Source organism: Rousettus aegyptiacus, unplaced genomic scaffold (assembly GCF_014176215.1).
Source record: "Rousettus aegyptiacus isolate mRouAeg1 unplaced genomic scaffold, mRouAeg1.p scaffold_m13_p_8, whole genome shotgun sequence".
In the NCBI taxonomy this organism is placed as follows: Eukaryota; Metazoa; Chordata; class Mammalia; order Chiroptera; family Pteropodidae; genus Rousettus; species Rousettus aegyptiacus.
The window spans coordinates 13,871,944-13,895,558 of record NW_023416311.1 but is presented as its reverse complement, the minus strand read 5'-3'; the positions used below and the strand labels follow the sequence as shown (position 1 = coordinate 13,895,558).

The following is a 23,615-nucleotide window of genomic DNA, read 5'->3' as shown; positions in this document are numbered from 1 at the left end:
GAATTAAATGAGCCAACTCAGGCCTGTCTATGTTGGACCTAGTGAGCAAGAGTCAAGCTTCTAGCAAGGAAGGAGACACATTCTGGAAGCTCATTATCTGTGTTCTATTAGATTTATAACTAACTTAAAGGATAAGGTTTCGGTAGAAGATGAACTACATGCTAAAGACAGGGTGGGTAGATTAGTCTCATTTTTTGCTGCTGCCAGTTCTGTGAATAGGACTACCTGGTTTCTTAGGTATAGCCAAAAATTTATAATTTCTCCAAATTGAAGGTGATGGCCACTAGGAAAGAGCAAGTGTTTTAAAAGAAGGGAAAGAAAGGTCAAGAGAGACCAGTGAACTGCCCCGTAGCTGCTACAGCATCATGGTCTTGAATAGAAAAAAGGATGTGGAAGTGTCACTAGTGTTCGGCTAAAACAGCTACGTGTTAAAGTATGAAGGTGGGCATAGTTAATATGGGAAAATATACCACACACAAATCAAAATGGCAGTGGTGCTTCCTTTTTACTCATGAACAAGAGGCAAAAAACAATTAAGAGTCACCCCCGAGAAAAATGACAGGATGGTACTTACGTCTGAGGTTGTGAAGGGTCGTCACCCAGGGTAACATTCTCCCCCTGGATCTCTGTGAAACACTTCTCACAGAAATGATACCTGTCAGCAAGAAGGCCATACTTGGGTGAACTGGTCCATCATAATACACAGCCACCCAAGCAACGAAGCCACCAATCAGAGCAGGGCAGATCACCACGACGAAGGGGGGGCGTTGTTGGTTGATTGATGGGTCAGTGAGGACAATGAGAGGAACAGGGGCAGGTGGGGGAAAGGCAGGATTAGAGAACAGGGAAGGAAACAAATAGCACAGACACAGAGGTAAGACGCAAACACCAAGACAACACAGAGCAGAAAGCCAAGGCAAAGCATTGATTAGCATTCGGTCTCATTGCACACATCACAGGCCATCAACACTAACAACGACTGGGCTCGCTCGGTCCAGCTCCAAGATGCAAATGTTTGCAAGGAGTTGTTAATACTAGAATTGCAAGGAGCCTAAATTTAGGAGTTTAAATTTTGTTATTAACTTACAGAATATCAAACATAACTCCAGGGTTTGAGATTGAAAAATTTACTTTGAACAGTGTGACAAAAGGCCTTAAAAAAGCAATTTAAACTGAAATAGCTTTACTTTTTAAAATGAAAAATTTATGCTCGACAGCAATTCAGATATTTTATTTCTGATATTTAAGCCAGATCTTTAACGGTACAAGTATGTTCAGCACCAGAACTGGTTTTAAATTTTTTCCTGTTATCTTTCTCATGTTAATCACTTAGTTAATTAGGTTACAATACAAATGAAACCAAATCCATATTCTAGACAAACATTTAACAGAAATGCAATCGGGGTCAAAGACTTTCCAGCCATTTATCAACAAGAATATGCAAAGAAAAAACTGTGATATATTGTATAAACAATACAATATATGTAAATCCACGAACAATGTTAAATACTTTTAAAATCAATTCTAGGCTTTGATTTAAACTTTTTTGGTACTGGGACCAATCATTCATCAATCTGAGATACTCAGTGATTGACTGCTCTGACTTGGTGACAATCCAAGTTAAGCAAATTTAGAGTTAATCTTTAAAGCACAATCTGCATTTGAGAAATTATCCATAACCCCAATTTCTTTTAAGATAATACAGAGCCTCAGCTCAAGCTATCAAATAAGAACAGTTAAAATAAAAACTATAAATGTTTGGAAAGGACACAAATAAGAAATCAACAAAAATGCAGGCTGATGCTGCATAAAACAAGATGGGCACACAAGAATACTGTAAAAATAAACAACTTGAATGGAGGTGACTTATACAAGCAAAAAGGATGAGTATAAGGTAGTAACAGCAGCACAATAAAATGCAGTTTTAGTGCTCAAAACTATGTCTACAAGATGCCAAGAGGATTAGTGTTAAAGACACTATGACGAGACTTGGAGAGCCACACTGAACCAACAAGCGCAGGAGATGTGGCAGCTTGCAGTTTCACTCACACACGCACACAAAGCTACAAACGACTGAGAGTCACACCACCTGGCCAGTTTGTCTTCGTTACTAAAACAGGTCCCCCTCAAGTTCTAATTCTAATCTTAATTAAGCACACTAAGCATTTTGTCTGCTATATGTCACTCACTAAACACATACAGTAAATAAAAGGCATAAAATTTTAGAGCATGTACGCATCCTAAGATTATATAATTTTTCAGTTTATCGATGAGGAACATGACAGACTCCCTATGGGTAGCAACTGGATTAATTCTTGCTGGGACCTGTTTATTTAGGACTAATTCAATTAATGAATTCTACCAAGATTAAAAACTCTGACTAGGAACAGACAGATTAACATTGCTGTTTTAAAAAAAGATTCCCCCCCCCCCCCCACGAACTATAGCAACATGCAACATTCTGGCTATTCACTATTTTGTAAATATTCCTATGGAGGCTTCAAATCATGCATGAAAAGAATCTCCATGTGCAGGAAGACATGATCATCACTGGCAAGAAAGAAAGTACAGCGACTATAAACCAATTCTGTGGCAACCAGGACAGTATTCAAAAAAGATATCCCCTCAAAGCCAAATATTTCCCTTTTAAAAATAAAACTTAGAACTGAGTGTTCTAATTCATTTTATGATTAAACATACAGCTACTGTGGACCAGCTAGAAGAGGACCACTGACTACATTTTGAAATGAAATCGCCACAGTAATTACACGAGAGCCTAAATGGTTTTAAAATCCTGGACAATTCTTAGTTTTTTAAAGAAGGACATCAAGTACTGCAAAAGCCAGAAAACAAGAAGCATAAACCCATTATTTTCCAATGGAGGAAAGTGGCCCAGGATGATACACTAACAGCTGAATGGCTGCACGTGGAGTGGCCATGGAAACCTATACTGTGTGTAACTAACTCCCATCCCTGAAGAACCTCAGGATCAGAAAATGGGAGGGACAGATTTAACACATACTAGTCCCAAAGCAATGCCAGAGAATCGAACCTGTTGAGGTTTAACAAGGTAGTGGTGGTGGTGGGTAGGGAGTCACTCTAATACCCTTCTTTGAGATGACCATGGATGGCCCAGAGAAAGGAGCACAGTCACCCATCTACTCAAATTGACTGAAACCACCCTGGCAATCAATGAGTGACAGATGTTAATGCCAGGTTACCCCACATCTTATTACCTAATCCAAACTGTATTCATCCTGGAAATACAAAACAGTTCAGAAATTCACTTTTCACTGACATTCTGCTTTGTGTGAAGGAAGTAGTTTGATGAACATGAGAAATACTTCACATAGTCTGATGATGATGTACATCTGGGTACCTAAAGTTACCATAATGTAACTGCATAGTTTATCTATAAGGGTAATTTGATGTCTGGAGTAAATTTTCAAATGCAGATTGTTTTAAGTACCGTATCAGTATATACAGATAACTGGGATATCTATAGATAATATCAATCTGATTTAGAGATAACAACTAAAAAATATATAGAACAGTTTTCCCAACATGAGTTACTCTAAAAATTTTAAAGTATGAAAACAAGTGAAAATGTAACCATATTCTAATTTATGTATTAGTTTCACTTGTTTATTAAATGGTTTATAGGATTTCCTACTGTTTTAACTGCCCAAACAGTTTAGGACAATAAGTGCCAAAACAATGATTCATTCTTAAGAACACCACAGTGTTCATAAATAACCAAAGTCGAGAATAAAAATATAAGCAATTAAAATGTCCATCGTAGAATTAGGTAATTGCTTTCTTAGAATTACATGTTAATCTCAAGTTGTTAATCTAGAAAGCATATTTGTGAGATTCAGCTGAGTATTAGTATGCCTACACCTTTAAAATGTATTAATGAAACAGAACTTTTATTTGTTTCTATTCTTAAGAAAAATGTATTACTTTTGTTCAGTAAAAACGAAGCTCTACATGTTAATAAAATTAGACATATCAGAACTTTCAAAACAATCTTGTTTGCAGTCCATCAACAATCTCCTTCAAGGGTTCAGTAGTATACCCAGATGCTACTAACTCTATTGAACTTTAATTGCTCTCAACTTAAATATGGCAAAAATCTTTGCAAATCAGCAAAGGCAAGGTCCCAAAGGACCCAGAGATAGTAAAACCAATGTCGAAAAGGCCCCAAAACTTTAGAGACAGTGGTAAGCAATCTGCTGCCTATTCTTCCTTCTAGAGTCAAATCATGCTTGGTACCCAGTGGCAGGGGCATTTTTCAGCATATAGTTAATTTTAAACTATTCTCTTAAAATTTCATAACTTTATTTTGTTTGGCACATAACAGTTTCTAAAGTGAACTCCTAATTCATTATTTCATCAAAGACTGACAACTAAAACTGTCAGGAAAGGTGTTACTGAGCCCACATCATGGACAAGAAGATTAAGCTTGATACATTATAGAATGGGCTGAAGGTTACGGGCTAAAACTGTATATGAAGGTGCCAGACTTCCAAGGCAACATTTGTCACTATGGGAAAGGTTCCATCACAAAGGGACTAAGGTATCATCTCAAACTTTGTCTTAATGCTTCTATTGATAGAAGAATAAGCTAACACGAAAATTAAATTCCAAATGTTAAAGTATTTTCAGGACAGTTGTATAGGCTGCATTTCCAGTAGAAGTTTCTTTCTGGGGACACCCATCTTTTCCCATGTCACTATACTGAAAGCTACTTGGAACAGTAAGCTAGGCAAGGCTTAGAAACTTTTTCTTGAGACCATTTTAGGTCAAGAGGTTTTTTTAAAGTATAATTTGGATGGGAGTTACCAATAATCTTGAATGTCATTAGATTTTTAAAAATTAAAATGATTAAAAAATAATTAGAAGAAAAATAATTTTAAAATTCCAAATTATTCAGGCCTGTATATGTACCTCTAAACAAATCACGAAAAGCCCTCTACTTACCTTCTTTGAATATTATAACATATGTAATTACTATAAGCAAACAAGATCGAAATAATTAAACCCTAATGTTGACATTTAATATCTGAACCTGAAGACGAAGAGGAGCCATGAAGCTTCGTCTGAGTCACATAAAAAACTGAGTTGCCAAATTCATAAAATGGAGGCAACATAACTGAATTTGACTAAAATTTACAACCTGTGCTTCAAAGCATAATGCTCTAGTGTTGTGGCAACATGTAGCCACTTAAAACAATAGATGTAAATAAACCTAATTTTCAAACCCCCCAAACTATGAAAGTTGTATTTGTGTGGGAAATCAACAACAAAAAATACTATTTCCAGTCTACGGCCATACTACCCTGAACACGCCTGATCCAGTCTGATCTTGGAAGCTAAGCAGGAATGGGCCTAGTTAGTACTTGAACGGGAGACCACCTAGGAAGACCAGGTGCTACAGGCGTAAAATATAAAAAATGAAAAATAAGGGATTATAAACTGAAAAGGTCCTTGCAATCTGTGAGATCAACCAAAGGTTGCCTTGCCTAAAAAAAAAATAAATAAAAATAAAATACTATTTTCATTCTCCTTCTACTTAAGATAGGAAATCTATTCCTTAGCTGTCGATATTTGAAGAGAATGACAAATATTTCTCAAGCACATCTACCACTCACAAAATCTAAAATGGCCATCTTATACTAGGGCAGTTTTTCTTGAACTCAATAAACATGCCAGATCTCATTCTGTATTGTTACTAATTAAAAAATAAAAAGTCTATGGTTTTTATTTTTTTAATGAATTAGCACTAATGCAAGTCTCTCTCTCCATCAGACCGTCCAGGCCAAACTATCTAGGCAAATATTTACAGACGGAGTACAGTGTTGCAACTTTACGTCCTGAAAAAGGCACTGTCAATCTTTATTAGAGTTACTCTCAACTCCAGACTCTTTCTTTAAAGAGTTTATAAGAATGTACCTATCCTAGCTATGCAACAAGCAGTTTTGAGCTTTAGTTTTTATACTGTAAAAGCATACTTTAAGAGACTGTGGGCCTGAGTGACTAGGAAGCACTAAAATTGTGGCCCCTTTCATTGGAACTTCGAGAAAGAAATAATGTACCTGGGCAATGATCAGAAAAGCATGCCTTGCCCTAAGACCTTCCTTTTGTCCTGTAATTCAGGAAACTGCTCAATGCTTACCTATTCTGATAGCTGTAGTAGGCAGCATCGCGAGGAATTGTACAGAGCTGCTTCCCATAGCAGCACAAAGTCTGTGGGGAAAACTCATACTGCAAAAACAAAGGAAAAATACTAAAAATATATCCCAATATGTCATGTAACATTATTGTCCACTTCAGAGGATTAGATTCAGCTAGTAAATTATTAGTATACTGAATAGTTATCTAACCATCTTCATAGCTATTTAAAGACATTTTTGGATACAATGTGACAGAATTACTATCTGAGACATTTATTATAGATAAATGAATGGAGACAGGGGCGGTCAGAAATGCTTAACTCAGCACCTTCCCCCAATATGTATCTCTAGCTTTGATCACCCATTACTTTGCTTTAGGAAATCAACTGTTTTAGAAAAGACCAGACTCCATCTGGGTACTACCTAGCATAAAGGTGTGGACAAAATGTTGAGTCAATCAAATCATCATATTGCTGTACCCTTTTTGGGTGGATTAACCACAAAAGTTCATTTTCCAGAAAAAGTTTAAACTATACCTTGCGTCCACAACAATATCCAAGAGATTGCATAACAGGGTCGATTTCTTGCTCAAAGACCTCTGCGAGTTTACTGCAGAACTTATAGACCCGTGACGTCTTGCGATTATAGAGCCAGGCATTGTTGAACATCAGCCAGACATCGTCCACATACTGCCAGGGTTCTTGGTATTGACCCGTGTCCAGCTTCCGCTTGATGGTGGAAAGGTCCATGGGGTTCTTCACAATGTCAAAGTAATCCTCAAAGACAAAACAGTCTCGATCTAGTGGATACCCCAGATTCCAAATGCCAGCCTTATCTGCCAGCTTTATCTTAAAATAAATTAAATATAGAAAGTTCCAGAACAACTCCTGTTCTCAATAATAAGAAATGGGAATTGAAAAATCACTTCTGATCTTGACTTTACTATGTAAAATTATAATTAATATTTTCAAGTGTGATCAAATTACTTCAAAAGCAAAGTTAAACAAAACCATTGAAATTGTTTAATAAGATGCTTTTAATGTAAAATATAAAAAATAGAATTTTAATGCACTGAATTAAAAAAGTGACCAAATTTATCAGACAATATGTTTTTCTAAAGATTCACTCTTGGTTCTAGCAAGCAAAATGAAATTCCAAGCCAAAAACAAAAACAGGAACAAAAACAGTTAACAATGCTTAATGGCTCTGTTGGGTACACATGGCCTTTGCAAGACTACCCAGGGATATCAAAGAGTGAGGCCCATGTCTTTTATAATCGATGGTCACCAATTCTTTATATCCATTCTTTACAGAAAGTCTTACACAAAACCCCAACTATAAAGCGAGTCCATAGAGGCTGTGTGCCAAAGTACATGGGCAGTGTACCCAAGGCTTGCTCCCCACTCACATACCCTCCATGGACCCTGGGGCTTCATAGAACAGGTAGGAAACACATATTTCAGTAAGACAACACACATTTTAATACGTAAGACAAAAGTGTATTATTGTTTTGACAGAAAATTTTTTTAGATTAGGAAAAAATCTTTATAACAAGTCTTGTCTTATTTTATCCAGTTTTACGAAATAAAACATGGATATTTATGACTTACACTAGCAAAGTTGTAACTTACTGGAATTCCTAGGAGCTGGGGATCTACAGGCTGCCGAAAAGGTAAGGACTCTGGATCCTGTCGATACAGTGCTTCTAGGGTTGGCATAAGAGCCTGGCGCAACTCCTCCGGCTTAAAGACTGCAGTTAGAAAACATCAGGAAACAACACTATTTATAAGGCACTCAGACTCCTCCCCCATGACATTTCAGATAGAAGCCCAGGACATTTCTGAGAAGGTCTGATTCATCTCCCTCTCAGCATTGAAGTATTCTCTCATTCAACAGAGTCAACGAACATTGTAAAGCTACAACTCGGGGTTTCTAAAAACAGTAATATTGGGGTTTTTAAAAACTCCATCCAACTGAGTGCCGTAGGCATTAAAAAAAAAAAAGTTAAAAACTGCTTCAAGTCATGGGGCAAAATACTTGCTTCTTCAATGAGAGAGTTCCTAATGTTAAAACTGTGTTGGAACAGAAAATAAAGCTCACTCCCGAATTTGCTTCATTGATCAAATGGTGGTTAATAAAGGCATTTCACTGGAAAGTGGCATGCATCAAGTATACTGAGATAAAAACCATGGCACTGGGAAGTTTCTCAAGAGTTACTGTCATTATAGCCCAGTTTCCTGATTGACTTCCTGTGGAAAAGGGACACCTGACTGCGTTAGACCTGGGACAGTTGCAAGTCAGTGAGCATGTGAAACACCCCAGTGCAGAGCTCCCCAATGGACATTCCCCCTGGAAACAAACATGTGAATCCTGCTTTTAGCAACCTCCTTTTCTTCTATTTTCTTTACAAGAAAACAATTATTTAATTAATAGAGTTTTCACTCTTCTAGACTAAGAGTTAGCAAACTCTGACCCACAGGCCAAATTTGGCTAGCCACCCACCTTTGTGAGGACTGTGGTTAGAATTTTTGTTTTTTAATAGTAGGGAAAAAAGAACGGTATGTCATGACATGTGAAAATTACACAACATCAAATTTTACTCTCTAAAAATAAAACTTTTTTTGGAACACAGCTGTGTTCATTTGCTGAGATGTTGTCTGTGGCAGCTTTCACCCTACAATGCGGAGTTGAATAATTGTAAAAGAGACCTCATGACATGCAAAGCCTAAACATTTACAGTCTGGCTCTTTCCAGGGAAAGTTTAATGACTCTGCTCCAGACCTTATCACCTTCCTAGTGGTATCAAAGTGACATGGTCTCACATGTAGCTACTTTGGGAGATCGTTCATTCCTTCATTCCTTCATCAAAAATTTATTCATTATCTATGCTGAGGAAGAAGCATTTTCAAATTCCTGTCTTTACTACATTGATGTAATAAGATGCCAAATGAGCAGAAGTAGAAGTCAGAGCTGTATTTGAAACAAGTCTCTGTTACTGATGAGTGTGGCGTGCCTTCTCCATACAACCAGCACATGATTAGTCCTTGAAGCATAGTTTACAGACACCATGGAGACCCCAGTGCTATCTAATATGGTACTTACCAGCCATATGTGGTTACTTAAAGCCAGATGAATTAAATACTGGATAAAATAAAGAATTCACTTCCTCAGTTACATACATCACATTCCAAGTACTCAGGAGCCACATGTGGCTGGTGACCACCATAATGGGGAGCACAGACACATAACACTGTTGCAGAAGTTCTAGCACTGCTCTAGGCCCTTTCTAGGGTTCTGTGAAATCAAATTTATTTCCATAATATAAAACACCTTTCATGATAACAGTAAGTCATTATTTGCCTTTTGTGCGGTGTTGAAATTTGCACAGATGGCACCCAAGCAGTAGGGAATAAAATTCCTAGCACGGAAGCCACACCAAACCCAACTTAGTTGTCACTGTACCTTCACTGCTACTATGCAAACACAGGGAAAAACGCTATCCTCCATGAAGTAGTAAAAATTATTACTTTTGTTAAACCTCAACCCTCAGCGACACATCTTTTATCCTGTATGGCAAAATAAGAAGGTGGCAATAAAGCACTTCTGTTGCATGCAATGCTTGTCTTGAGAGAAAACGCTTGTTTTGAGTATTGAGAGCTAAAGTCACTGTTTTGTTTTTTCACGAAACACATAAAAATGAAAAGAATGACTGAGAGACAATGTACTGTTATTCAGATCTGGGTATGTAGCAGACAGTTTCTCAGAAATGAACAAAGTGGGTCAGTTATATCAAGGACAACTAACATTATCTGTTGCCATGAATCTTAACAAAAATTAGAATTTTGAATAACTTTTATCTACTATGAGAGCGTGACAGCTTCTCAAAATTTATAAGACTTTTTTGAAAAATTCTTAGTGATGTTAATGAATGTGATTTTAAAAAAATATTGTACAGTGAAATATACAATGAAATGTCAATATTTGGAAGATGTGCTAATTCAGTGGGCCAAATTCCCAGAAGACCAAAGGATCATGTTATAAAGAATCATGCAAGGTACAAGATCCATTCAAAGTACAAAGCAGACAAATGGATTCTAATGTCAGAATATGAAAAACTAAGTGCTAAAGATTCAGATTTCACACTGCAACTAATCTTTAAGAAACTTCCATATGTTGAGTTTTGAAGTAGCATCAAAAAAGAACATTAACAATTATGTGAAAAGGCTATTATCTGTCTCTACCAACTACCTGAGATTGGAATCTCATTTTATGTACTTCATTCAAACAATGTAATACACAACAGTGAAGGCAGAGGCAGATATGAGAATTCAGCTGTGTTTACTTAACTCTCTGAGCCACAAATACAAAAAACAAATGTCACTATACTTACTGATTACATTTGTTTTGGAAAAGTTATTTTTTATAAAAGTGTGTTATTTATGGGTGTCAGGTAACAGCTTTGTTATTTTTTTATTGAAATAAGTATTTTAACAATTTCTAATAGAGTTAACAGCACTGCTTGCAAATAGAGTAAACAGCAATAGATAATTCACACCAACAAAAACTCGATGGAGTCCACAATTTTTAGGAATAAAATTTACAGTACTGCCATACTCCATATACTCCAGGGTTCCTTCCAGTGGCAAAACTATACAATAACAGACTAACATTTCTCTGCCATCTTTTCCAAATGTAATACCTGCAGCACTGACCGTCCTGAGCCCCATTTTACATTTCCAATGGTCACCTGACAATTTTCTGATGCCTTACTATCTCCTTACTTTATGGATATATCTCGTATAAATTCCACCTACTTTGTACTGTTAGGCTGGCTCATCCTTACAGTTTGGAATCCAAAACATCTTCACTTACTTGCTTCCTATATTCCTGTTGCACTAAGTCACTGGGTCCCACTGCACCACCCCCTTACTACTGGCACTTAGTTTCCTAGCTATAGGAGCAGGAACCTACAGTCTGTTGCCATGGTGATAATTTCCCTAATACCACGGCTTTCAGTCATTTTCCTGATCAAATCCATTAGTGGTTGTTCATGCCTTGCTGAGTAAAGCCCGAGCTCCTTGGCCTGCTCAAGGACTTGGATACAGTTTTAACTCTGGCTTCACAGCTATGATATCTCAGAAGACGGCTCTGCCCCTGGACTGCACCCTAGAGCTAAAGTTTGTTTCTCATTCCTGCCATGTATTGCAGGTAGGTTCTCAGGCTGGAGTCCAGCTCTGAGTGATCACTTCTACTTGAGGAATGGCAGGCAAGAAATATAAAAGCGGAGGTGAAACTCTTTTTCTGCTTTAGCTTTCAATCCACAGTGTGGAATCACATTATGGAAAAGCAGCACAGTTCAACAAGTTCAAGAAAGCACAGCTTACTTTTTTTACGTGGCTGCGAAGGAGATGCTGACTGGGAGGCGGCACCATTAGTGACATTCTCCTCTTCCTCTTTAGCTTCTACTTTTACTTCTGGCTTCTTTTCATCCACTTCCATTGGTTCTGATTTCTGCTCTGTTGTATCTGATTCTTCTTTAACTTGAGAAGATCCTTGTAGATCCTCCTCTATCATCTTGAGAAAAACAAAATTACAGATAATGATATACAAATATCAAAGACTTTTATTCTAATTCAGCATTATTGGAAGGCTCTTAAAGATCTACAGGCTTGTTAAAAACCTCCCCTAGTCAGAGTTGCATTTATCATTCCTTTTCTCTCGCATAAGAAAGAATAGAGCATTTGGTGTTAGTTGAGTCGCTTTAATACAGTATCAGTACAATTATAGTCCTAATTTAAAACTTTACATGCTGATATGCTTAAAAATTGCATATAGAAATATATACCATCACCTGCTCAGTAGTTTTACATATAGATATTTCTAGTTTGGAACAAAAATCTCCTTAAAAATCGAGGCAAGGATTGAAAAATTGAAAACTGAATTACTTAGAGGGCCAGGCAGGTGAAGTAAACGAATGCAGCAGGAGGTATGGTGTGAGACAGCAGGTAAGTAGTAGAAACTCTGGCCATGGCTGGTGCTCCCATCCAGATTGCTGCCACAGAGGCCTACAAACGCATTGTTTCTCATTTTTCAAGAAAAGCCAGAAATCTAGATTTAATTTGTAATTCCCCTTTTAAAGAAATATTGTGAGTCAAACAAAACACATTTGTAGGCCGAATTCAGCCCAGCCTGCCAGTTTTCAACTTCTGTCACAAGTTAATTAGTAAACGTATACATCCCTTCTGCAATAACTCTGCAGAACTATAAGTGAATGAAGAACTGCAACGAAAAAGTTGCTGGATGATTAAAACATTCAAAATATAAGCCTTTACACCTGAGTGGATTAGCTGTGAGTTTGTCATATATGGCCTTTATTATATTGAGATGTGATCCTCCTTCTATCACAGTTTTTATCCTGAGAGTTTTTTTTTTTTATCATAAAAGGATGTTGAATATTGTCAAAAGCTTTTTCTGAATCTACTGAGATGATTGGTTTTTATTCTTTGTTTTGTTAATGTGATGTATCACAATGATTTATAAATGAAGCAGCCTTGCATTCCTAGGATGAATCCTACTTGGTCATGGTGTATACTTTTCATGTGTCATTAAACCTCATTTGCTAATATTTTGTTGAGAATTTTTGCATCTATGTTCATTACGGATATTGGCCTACACTTTTTTTTTGGTAATGTCTTTATCTGGTTTGGGTATTGGGTAACGCTGGCTTCATAAAACAAGTTTGGAAGTGTTCCTTCCTCTTTAATTTTTAAAAATAGTTTAAGAAGGATACATATTAATTCTTTGAATGTTTGGTAGAATTTATCAGTGAAGCCATCTGGTCCTGAACTTTTATTTTATCTAAAATCAGGAACAAGCCAGGATGTCCACTATTACTACTTCTATCAACATAGTATTGAAAGTCCTAGTCACAGTAATCAGACAAGACAAAGAAATAATAGGCATCTAAAATGGAAAGGAAGAAGTAAAACAGTATTTGCAAATGACATTATACTACATACAAAAGACCTAAGACTCTGCCAAAAAACTATTAGAATAAATGACTTCAGTAAAGATGCAGGATATAGAAGTAATATACAGAAATCTGTTTTCTTTCTATATACCAAGAACAAATGATCGGAGGAAAAAAATAAGAAAACAATCCCACTTACAATTGCATCAAAAGTATAAAATACTTAGGAATAAATTTAACCAAAGAGGTGAAAGGCCTATACTCTGCAAACTATAGGACACTGAAGAAAGAAATTGAACAAGATACAAATAAATGGAAGGATATAACTTGCTTATGGATGGGAAGGATTAATATTATTAAAATATCCTTACTACATAAAGTAATATATAGATTCAATGCAATCCCTATCAAAATAAGAATGGCATTCTTAGAACTAGAACTAATCCTAAAATTTACATGGAACCACAAAAGACCCTTAATAGCCAAAGAAATCTTGAGAAAGAAAAAAGAGCGAAACACCATGCACCCTAACATCAAACTATATTACAAAGCAACAATAATCAAAACAGTATAGTACTGGCATAAACACAGATATAGAGGTCAATGGAATAGAACAGGGAGTCCAGAAATAAATCCTCACTTATATGGTTAATTGATTTATGACAAAGGAGGCAAAGATATACAATGGGTAAAGATTGCCTCTTTAATAAGTGGTGTCGGCAAAACTACAGATACATGCAAAAAATGAAAATGGACCACTTAGTTCTTAGCAGTATTTTTTTGATATATCTCTTGGAATAAGGGAAACAAAAGAAAAATAAATAAATAAGGGAAACAAAAGAAAAAAAATAAATGGGACTATATCATCAAACTAAAAAGTTTTGACAGCAAAGGAAACTATCAACAAAATGAAAAAACAACCCACTGAATGAAGATGTTAGCAAATAAAATATTCAACAGAGGATTAATATCCAAAATATATAAAAAACACATACAGATTAACACCAAAAACATAAATAATCCAATTAAAAATAGTCAGAAAACCTGAATAGACATTCCTTCCAAGAAGACATACAGATGGTCAACAGACACATGAAAAGATGCTCAACATTACTAATCGTCAGGGAAATGCAAATCAAAACCACAATGAATATCACCTCAAACCTGTCAGAGTGTCTATCATCAATAAATTAACAAATAACAAATGTTGGTGAGCATGTGGAGAAAATGGAATCCTCATACACTGTTGGTGGGATTGTATTTAGTGCAGTCACTATGGAAAAAAGTATGGAGGTTCCTCAAAAAATTGCCATAAGATCCAGCAAATCAACTTCTGGGTATTTATCTGAAGAAAACATAAACACTAATTTGAAAAGATATATGCACTCCTATGTTCACTGCAGGAATATTTACAGAAGCCAAGATATGGAAGTAACCTACATGTCTACCAACAGATGAATGGCTAGAGAAGGTATGGTGTTTTTGTGCATGTGTGCGCGCACGTACATACATACGTACACACATGCACGCGTGCGCGCGCGCACACACACACACACACACACACAGGAATATTACTCGGCAATAAAAAAGAATTATATATTGCCATTTGTGACAAATGGATGGGCCTAAAGAATATTATGCAAAGTGAGTAAGTCAGAGAAAGATAAATACTGTATGATCTCACGTGTGGAATCTTTAAAAAACCAAACCAAATGAATTAATAAAACAAAACAGAAACAGATCCATAGGTATAGAGAACAAGGTGATGGCTGCCAAAGGGGAGGAGGTGGGAGGATAGGAAAACAAACAAATAAAAAACCAAAAACCAAAAGACATAAAAAACCTACAGATATCTTTAAAAGAAAACTTGTGAAAGGTTATCATTATAATTTCAGTTTGAAAAACACTAGTTTCTAAAACAGTGCTCTCCCAAGCTCTGCATTTAAAAAACATAAAAATAAAATAAAATAAAATGCCAGTGCTCTTCGTTTTGGCAGAATAAAATAAACCTGTACCTAATATCTAAAAATAAATAACCAATCTGTTTTTGATTATGGGTTCACGTAGAAAATAGATTAAACAGGATTATTAAAAACAAAATGCAGGGATATCCATGATAGACCTCTGACACCTACCGCAGACCCAGGCTCTGCCTTGGGTTCACTAGCATCTGGCTCAATGTCCTCAGTCTTGACCTCAGCCTTCATTTCCAGCATTGGTACATCAGGTCCTGGTTGCTGGGAGCTGGTTTCAGCACTGGCCACCGAGGATGGAGTGGGGACCCTGTTATCAATGCTAGCTGCTGCCTGGGAAAGCTGTGAGGAAACCAAAGTCATTTAACAATACAATATAAATGATCTTAAACTCTATTGCTCACCCAATATAGTTTTGTGTTAGTATTTCTCAATACTAATCTAATAAACACATCTATTTGAGAGAACTGAAGAACAAAAAGCTAAAATAGGAGTTCTAGAAGAAGTCAACATCAGACAGAAAAACAATTGACTTATTTTCTAGAATGCAGAGATGGAACTGTAGAGCTTGCACACATGGATATAAAATTATTTTCTGGAAGTTTGCTACCTGAGTCACAGAACCTTTTATTTTAAAATTAATTCCCTCCAATGAGATCATTTATGCTTATGGTTAAGAGGCTGAATTATAAGTATATGCGTAGGAAGGGGAATAAACTGTCTATATGGAATAAGAATGTATAATTTAGTCTGTAAAATGCAAGAATAGTGGCAGTACTGGTGGCAGAAGAATAAACAAACATTAAGAGAAGTAACCACTAAAAGAATTCTAAATTTTCCAAGTTTTACCCTATGAAGTTTAAAGTAAATAAAAGACAGTGTTAAATTAGAAAGGGATATTTAAGTGTACAGCTCATTCTCTTATTTAGAGATAGATCAGCACACTCTCTATGGAGAAATTCAAATAGTAATGTTATCTTGGAATTGTTGCAGGGATTAATTTTGACATTTTATAAATAAATATCCTCAGTCACCAAGAATAAAATTAATGTGTTTCAGGGGGAGGAATTTTCTAAGTTAGATTGATAAGAAAATAGATACTAAGATGTCAGTGGTAACTGGGGAGGGACATGGAGGTGACAGGAAGGCAGCCTCAGGTCTCTGGGTCAGTGGGGCAGTCCAGCCTAAGAGAGAACACTGACTGGGCACTGCCCACAGGTCCACAGAGGACTAGGTAGATCTGAGCCACAGGAAGTACTAACCTGGGTCTGCCATTTTGTCATAAAAAAGAAAAGGCTTCTAAGTTTGAGAACAAGGCTGATAGGCAAGATCAAAGCACATACATTCAGGAATGTGCTTAAATACTCATCACGTTGGGAGAAAAACTACCAAAACTCAGAAGACATCAATCTGACACCGATAATGAATGGGAAACACACTGCTCCTATATACAGGTAGTTAAAAAAAAGTCTACAAGGACCTATGTGTGATTTCTTTATAATTGCTGATTTTTGCAAACTCATTTAATTAGGAAAGATAATCATAAGTCATGTCCTGTCAAACAGCCTTTGGAGCCAATGCTGGAAACAAAACACAGCTCATTATGGTTCGATTAGAGTGCAGTTACTTTTGGGGGTTGCACCAAGACACTGCAACAACTTCATGACAACTTTTTATGGGAAAGCTCTCATCTAAGAGTCTCAGACCAAAGATGACAGACTAGGAGGCTTACCGGTGTGCCAGGAGGCTGGGTATGCACAGGAGTTGGCTGCTGCTGAGATGACTGAGGGGTAGCCACGGATGGGGGCTGGACTGGGGTCTGAGGCTGCGGGGTCACCTGGGCTGCTGCCTGGACCGTAGGGGTGCTCTGGGCTTGACTAGCACTGGGCACTGAGCCAGGAGTTGGGGTGGGAGTCTGCCCGGAAGACGAGACAGGAGTTGATGGCTGGGTAGGAGCTGCTGGCTGGGGAGGAGTCATCCCAGGTGCCGTTGGATGCTGGAGAGATGGCATGCCAGCAGCTGTGGAAGCAGGAGGTGGCGTCTGGTGCAATGGTGACTGTGTCACTGGTGGGCAAGGTAGCTGGCTAGCCTGGGGCCCAAGCATGTTCAAGGGATTAGGAAGAGCAGCACCAGGCACCTGTCCCTAACAGAGGGAAAAGAGTATGTTAAAATTACTTCCCCCATTTGAAAATGAGGCAATAGATTTGAAGAATTAAATATATGAAAATCTAATCATGGTTTCTGAAGAGGTCTGCTGGTTTCATAGGCATGTTTCATTTGTAAAAATGTACTGAGCTTTAGACTTATTATAACGTGCACCTTCCAATAAAGTTAACACTATAAATGTTTTCCATACTTTGATTTATTTAACTGTCAAAATCTCTAGCTTATACAAACATATATACATTCAGTTACCAGCTTATGCTCCATAACATCCTTAGACCAATGGAGAAGGTATTCATCTTTTTTTTTTTTTTTAAATGAGTTATTGAAACATTGAAATGTTTCAGTGCAGTGGTTTCTAAAATGGGGAGGGACACTTTCAGAATATCTGCAGACAATTAAAAAAGCGACTCCGAATTACTGATCTAGAATGGGGGAGTTTGCAAACTATTGCCCATGGACAAATCCAGCGAGGTGCCTGTTTCCGTACTAAAGTTTTACTGAAACACAGTACATCCATTCATTTATGCACTAATGAACATGGCAGTGGCTGCTTTGGCACCACAGCAGTGAAGCAAGTAGTTAAGAAAAAGAGTATATGGCTCACAGTCAAAAATACTTAACAGGACAAATCTCCTAACTTGTTACAGAGAAATAACACGTTATGGAAATTAAGAATCAATTAATAGGTATTTAGTAAGTAAATCTAGTGTAGTCAATGATTTATTCAATATTACCTCATGTTAAAAAATTAAAACAAATTTTAAATTTCAGGGGAAGATGTGGCCTGTTGTAAATACATTTACATCTATATACACCAGCACTCTAATGCACTGTAATTGACAATTAGCAAAAAGAGGGGGAAAAAAGGCAGCAAAATGAATGGAAAATAGTTCTCTTCGGCTTTAGACTGAACACGTAAAAACACATTCAATAAAAGAGAACTATTCAACTGATCTAGTTCGCCTGACTTCATCTGGGCAGTTCAGAGACAGGCAACAGGATATACATACCAAATCATTACTAGTAAACTCAAGGAACCTTTCCTTACTCTTTAAAATTTAGTGTTTCTCAGGATTACATATTAAACTTAGAATTTAAAAGAGACAAATAAAAACCAAGAAAATGACAACTAAAAACCCAAAAATCAAAACACGAAAAGCCACAAGCCAAAAACCACGATCCACTTGCATGAAATTTACCCTGAGATGACAAGAATAATTCCAACAAGTAAAAATGACAGGACGAAATGAGGAAAAATCGAGAGATGCTAAAAGATAAAAATAAAATGTGTGGTCTAGAATTCTAATTTCCATGGGTCTACATCAATGTAGGCAATTACAAAGGCCCAAAGGTAAACGGTACCTGTGACACGCCTGTCTGGGCCGCTGGTTGCCCCATGCCTACACTGTTCACACTCATTGCCCCACTGGATGACGGGAACTGGTTCTGCGGCAAAAACTGGTTCTGCGCAGGCGCCTGGGCCATCATGTTGTTGGCATGTGCACCCATCATGTTTGGAGGCTGAGGCATTCGGGAAGGAGAAATGGCCATCTAAAAGACAACATGCATCATTTAAAGTTTAGAGGACAAAGGCTAAAATCTTCAAGATAAACTAGAAGAGACAGAAATCTTAAATCCTTCCTCCCTCTCAGGAAGAGAACCATCTTCTGGCTCCCAAGCACTTTGCCTGCTTTCTCATACACAGGTCTCTAATGAGCCGGCTTCGGATTATCCTCTGGATAGTAATCAATAAGGTGCTAATTTCAAGTTGAAAATATGTCTTTATTAGTTCTCTGAATCATTTGGAAGGTAGCCTCAGGAGAGTAAGCTCTAGGAGTCAAGAGACACTGACAACTCCCTCCTGGTTACAAATCTGAGGCTACCTACTCCATCATCAGAACTCTCATGTTCTCAGAGTCACAAGTTCTTATGAATTTGGCATTCTCATAAAAATAAATAGTGGTCAAATAATTTTCATTACAGTAACGAAGACCAAAGGAAGAGAGATGAAGGAAATAAAGCATAACCCAAATCCAAAGAAACACATACTGTAAGCTTCTAGACAACCTACAATTTCACTGCTTAGAGAATTTTCCTTATTTGGGCAAGGCCTCTCAGCACAGCTAAGGCAAGTAGAAAGACTTACCCCTGGAACGGAGCCCATGCTGTTCATTGGGACAGAGTGGTTCATGGGGGATGCTGCGCGCGGTCCCATGGGAGCTTGTGGCAACTGTACATTCCCCAAGGACATCGGGTTAAATGAATTTATCCCTGGAAATGTACCCACAATGGTTCATTAGGAAAAGCATCCACAAGAAGAGAATTACAACTCAACAAACTCTAAGCAAAATAAGATGGAACACATACACAACACATACAACTGAAAGGAAATCACCCAGTAAATCAGGTAAGACGGTTAAATAACAGATTTTTCATATCTAGGAAAAATGGCACCAATGGAGGTGAGGGTGGTTATGGTGGTGAAGCTGGTGTGGTGGTGGTGGTGATGGTAGTGGAGGCAGGGCAGAATGAAGAGATGAGGCAGAAAGCCAAGTAAACCACAAAAATGAGGCCCAGGAAGCACTGATCAGGATGGCAGCATTTTGCACAAAAGCACCAAAGCAACTAAGGACATGAGGCTGCACTAGGAAGGTGCTACTAACAATTATGGAGGAGGCGAAAATTAAGGCCAGGGCACTCATTTGGGTCAAACTCTCACTAATGCCTTCTGGAGTACCTAGCTCCTGTCTCCTCTCCATCCCCATTACCCACTTCCACTCCCAGCCTCTCCTAGCTCTTCAACTGGGTTTACATTTATTATTAGAATTTGGGATGAGACTCAAAATATGGGATGTGGTTCCATAGTATAGCAGTTAATTAGCACGTCCACTTTACACGCAGAAGGTCCTGGGTTCGTGCCCCAGTGGCACCACGGTCCACATGGTCTATGGTCATGCCACCCTGAACAAGCCCAATGTCTGACTGCGGACGCTAAGCAGGGTTGGGCCTGGTTAGTACTTGGATGGGAGACCACCTAGGAAGACCAGGTGCTGTAGGTATAAATAAAAAATAAAAATAAAAATAAAGACTCAAAATATGGTTTTAATTCTGCACGAATATTAAATGTTTAGAAAGTACCCAAGGGTGGCCAGTTCTCAACCTTGGTCTCCTCTCTACAGACTCGAAAGATCTCATTTTTACAGTACCTTCACTGTCCTGAGGCTGACCACAGTCTGTAGGAATGTCACACCATAAAGGACACCTCAACTAGCTGCCAAGTATCTCTAGACCATGGTCTCGTTTTCTGTAATTTCCCACAATCCTCTGTAATATCAGCCTATCTACCATGTCTTTTTCAGTATGCATTAAGATTACTGAAATTTTATTTCACAGCCTGTAAAAACATCCTACTGTTCAATTCTCGATTTGATAAGAACTGCAAAAGGTTTGAAATGTCCCTTGTCCCCAACTCCCAAACTAAAATGACTGCTTCAACCGAGTAAAAACTATAAAATTTCAACTTGAGAAAGAACCTTTAAAAGTTGTTCAGACCAGCTGCTAGTACCCCAGCCAGTTACAGACTCTGAGTACAAGCTCTCCTGGCTATGCTTGACTGCCTGCGCTCCCAAGGCCCAGATTAGCCACTGCTCTTTCTCTACCTGGACCCCAGTGGTACTTGCTGCCCAGGACTGGCTTGACACCCTCTCCTCTCATGTATTCAGAAATGTTTCCTCCCCCTACCTATACTGCTTTTTTGGGAGACTAAATCCTACTCCGAATCTTAGAAATCTTTTCTATGATCTCCTAAGTTCCAAATACAACTGATATTTGTACTACCTGTGGAACTAATTCTGCTAATCAGCAAAAAGGAATGGAAGGAATAAGAGGAGCTACAAATAAATAAAAGGGGGATGGGGAAAAACCAATACAGTTTGTGACTACTGAATGGTAAACCAAAATATGATTCAGATAAATAAATACCTTGCATACGATTCACTGGCAGGGGCATGGGTCCATCTGCAATGGCAGGGAAAAAAAATGGTTATTTTAAATAATTCTTGATTTAGGAATAAGGAACTTTATCTTGAGGACCTCTAACTGAAAGGGAAAACCAGCAACAGGTCCAGAAGCACTGTGCATTCTGATGTCAGTGCACCCTTTAAAGGACCTCTCCATGAGAAACTCAATGTCCAAAAACAGGCCAATGCACAGCGACATGGACACTATCACAATTTTGGGCTTCCTGAGAACATAATTCCATATACTTAGAAATACACCCCAAACACAGAAGGTAAAACAAGCAAACAGACTAATGGCTGGTAGAAAGAAATGAAGCTCTTACTTGGAGGTCTCACAGGTTGTGGCTGTGGAATCCCAGGGGGCTGTGCCCCTGGGGCTGGTAAGGCTGGCTGGTTACCCAAGATGCCTTGTTTGTGTAAACGTGATCTTCGTTTTTCTTCTAGCTCTTTTTGTATCTTGTAGATTTTCTCTGCTAATAAGTGATAGTATTCATCCTAAAAAGCAGTAACATTTAATATTAGGCAGTCCAAACTGTAAAAAACAAATGGTGTTTTGTATGTTCTAACAAGCTAATGAATTTTTAAATTAAGTGTATTAATTAAAGGTAAGTATTCAACACTTCTAAGTAATAAACCGAAGGCCCAAATTCTTGTTGAACTAGTTATACCACAGGACTTAACAGATAGTAGGTACTAAAAGCACTGTTACATTTCATTCCACTGCTGAACCCCTTCCTGGATATTCTTTGGTGATGGCAATAATATAGTATGAGCATTATAAACAATGCCTACATGGACATGGACATGACATCCAGGGGTAAAATGCAATTTCATATACCTTATTTATCACTATAGCAGTGACATTGTAGTTAACTAAGAGAGTTGTGCAGGGACCTCATGTCTCATCTAGAAGTCTCCCTGGTCAGCCTCCTCAAGGTGATGAATCCACCTGACTAACACATTCGCCATTTCCAGACAATAAGCCAGGGAGTTAGAGACTGTTACATCTACTGTAGGTGTTGTGCAGGCTAGAACACATATGCAACCTACCCGGCTGTTGGCAGACTCATACATGTCCCCTTCTACTTTCTTAGCGTAGGCCACTAGGTTCTCCATGCGGCGATCCTTCAGAGCTGCAGGGTCGGGTGTTGGGAAGATGGCTTGGACGCTAAAAGAACACCAAAGTCTATCAACCCATTTTCAATACCACATCAGTATCTTGCCATTTTATATATGACATGGAAAGAGAAGCTCATCTACCTATGGGGGCGATACACTGTTGAGAGAAACCCCAAATCTCTCTCATCTAATATATGAGTACAGAAATAAAGTTACTCTCTAGAGACAATACTGACCTGTTGATTTACCTACAAGTCAAACACAATATTTTGCTTTGCTTTACAATAAGTGCTGGGTCATCTTGAAAATAATGATTTTAAATTCCTAATCTTTAAACTATTTATTACAAAAATTTTTAATTAAAATAATGAAGAAAAAAACTCCAAGGGAATCAAGTTAGTCAACTTCACCTTCAATTTAACTTAACTAGCTCAAGAAAGTTAACTATTAACTTCCTGTATATTAACTGTGTATGATGGTACTGTCACTAGACCTAAATTCCCCCAATTCTCAGGGATCTCCACAACTATAATCTTGATACATAAAATAAGGAAAGCTTCTGAGCTAATCCCAGCCCCCTCATGCACGCCAGGGCTCAGAGGACAGGTCTGGCTGCACTTGGAGTCTTAGCCTCTGTAACATGGGTCACAGTTCATGCCCTTCTTCAGGACAGAGCTGTGCATGCTCTGATGCATCCCCAACAGGGACACAGGGTCTGGGATTCTCTGGCTTGTCAGGAGTACCTTTGGCTCCCTAAACAAGGGTGTGACCATCTTCAGTTGTTAGGGTGCTTTCATCTGGGGTATAGGCGACCACTCAAGAATTAAATCAGGTATTGATAAAACTGCAAAACTGTCACTTTGCCATCAGCCACAAAATGTTTCCATCACATGAGAATAATGAGAGAGGTGGGAACATACAGTTTATGCACTAGATGGCTCCGCAGGTCCTGTGTGACATGTTCATGCCAGCCTTTCCGAACGCCAGTATTAGAAGGAGGTGCTGCTGTAGGTATAGTGCTGAGGGTTCCGATGTTTCCAGAGTTGGAGCCATCATTCATCAGTGGGCTAAGGGAAGAACAAGAAAACTTCATCCATCTACCAAAGTGACTCAAATGTACTTCATTTAAATAAGGTCTTCAACCATACAAGATTTTTTAAAAGTTTAAGTTAGGAGAGCCAAATGATGTATA

General features: G+C 37.9%; 1 protein-coding gene and 1 pseudogene across 2 annotated transcripts in view; one reads left to right on the top strand and one right to left on the bottom strand.

The window, feature by feature from the left end:
- LOC107521673 (CREB binding protein) overlaps window positions 1-23,615 on the bottom strand; it is a 120,483-nt gene that overhangs the window by 22,063 nt on the left and 74,805 nt on the right. Inside the window, exons 8-20 of one of the 2 annotated variants that reach the window (XM_036226118.1) lie at window positions 23,344-23,490; window positions 22,355-22,472; window positions 21,628-21,799; window positions 21,267-21,302; window positions 19,432-19,556; window positions 18,648-18,836; window positions 16,852-17,262; window positions 15,282-15,461; window positions 11,561-11,750; window positions 7,808-7,926; window positions 6,713-6,952; window positions 6,179-6,267; window positions 575-685 (exon numbers count right to left, since the gene is read on the bottom strand). In XM_036226118.1, the coding sequence (XP_036082011.1) occupies window positions 575-685; window positions 6,179-6,267; window positions 6,713-6,952; window positions 7,808-7,926; window positions 11,561-11,750; window positions 15,282-15,461; window positions 16,852-17,262; window positions 18,648-18,836; window positions 19,432-19,556; window positions 21,267-21,302; window positions 21,628-21,799; window positions 22,355-22,472; window positions 23,344-23,490 (2,127 nt within the window). The remainder of the gene's footprint in view (window positions 1-574; window positions 686-6,178; window positions 6,268-6,712; window positions 6,953-7,807; window positions 7,927-11,560; window positions 11,751-15,281; window positions 15,462-16,851; window positions 17,263-18,647; window positions 18,837-19,431; window positions 19,557-21,266; window positions 21,303-21,627; window positions 21,800-22,354; window positions 22,473-23,343; window positions 23,491-23,615) is intronic. The other variant, XM_016166579.2, reaches the window with a different exon arrangement.
- Window positions 5,325-5,443, top strand: LOC118607596 (annotated as a pseudogene).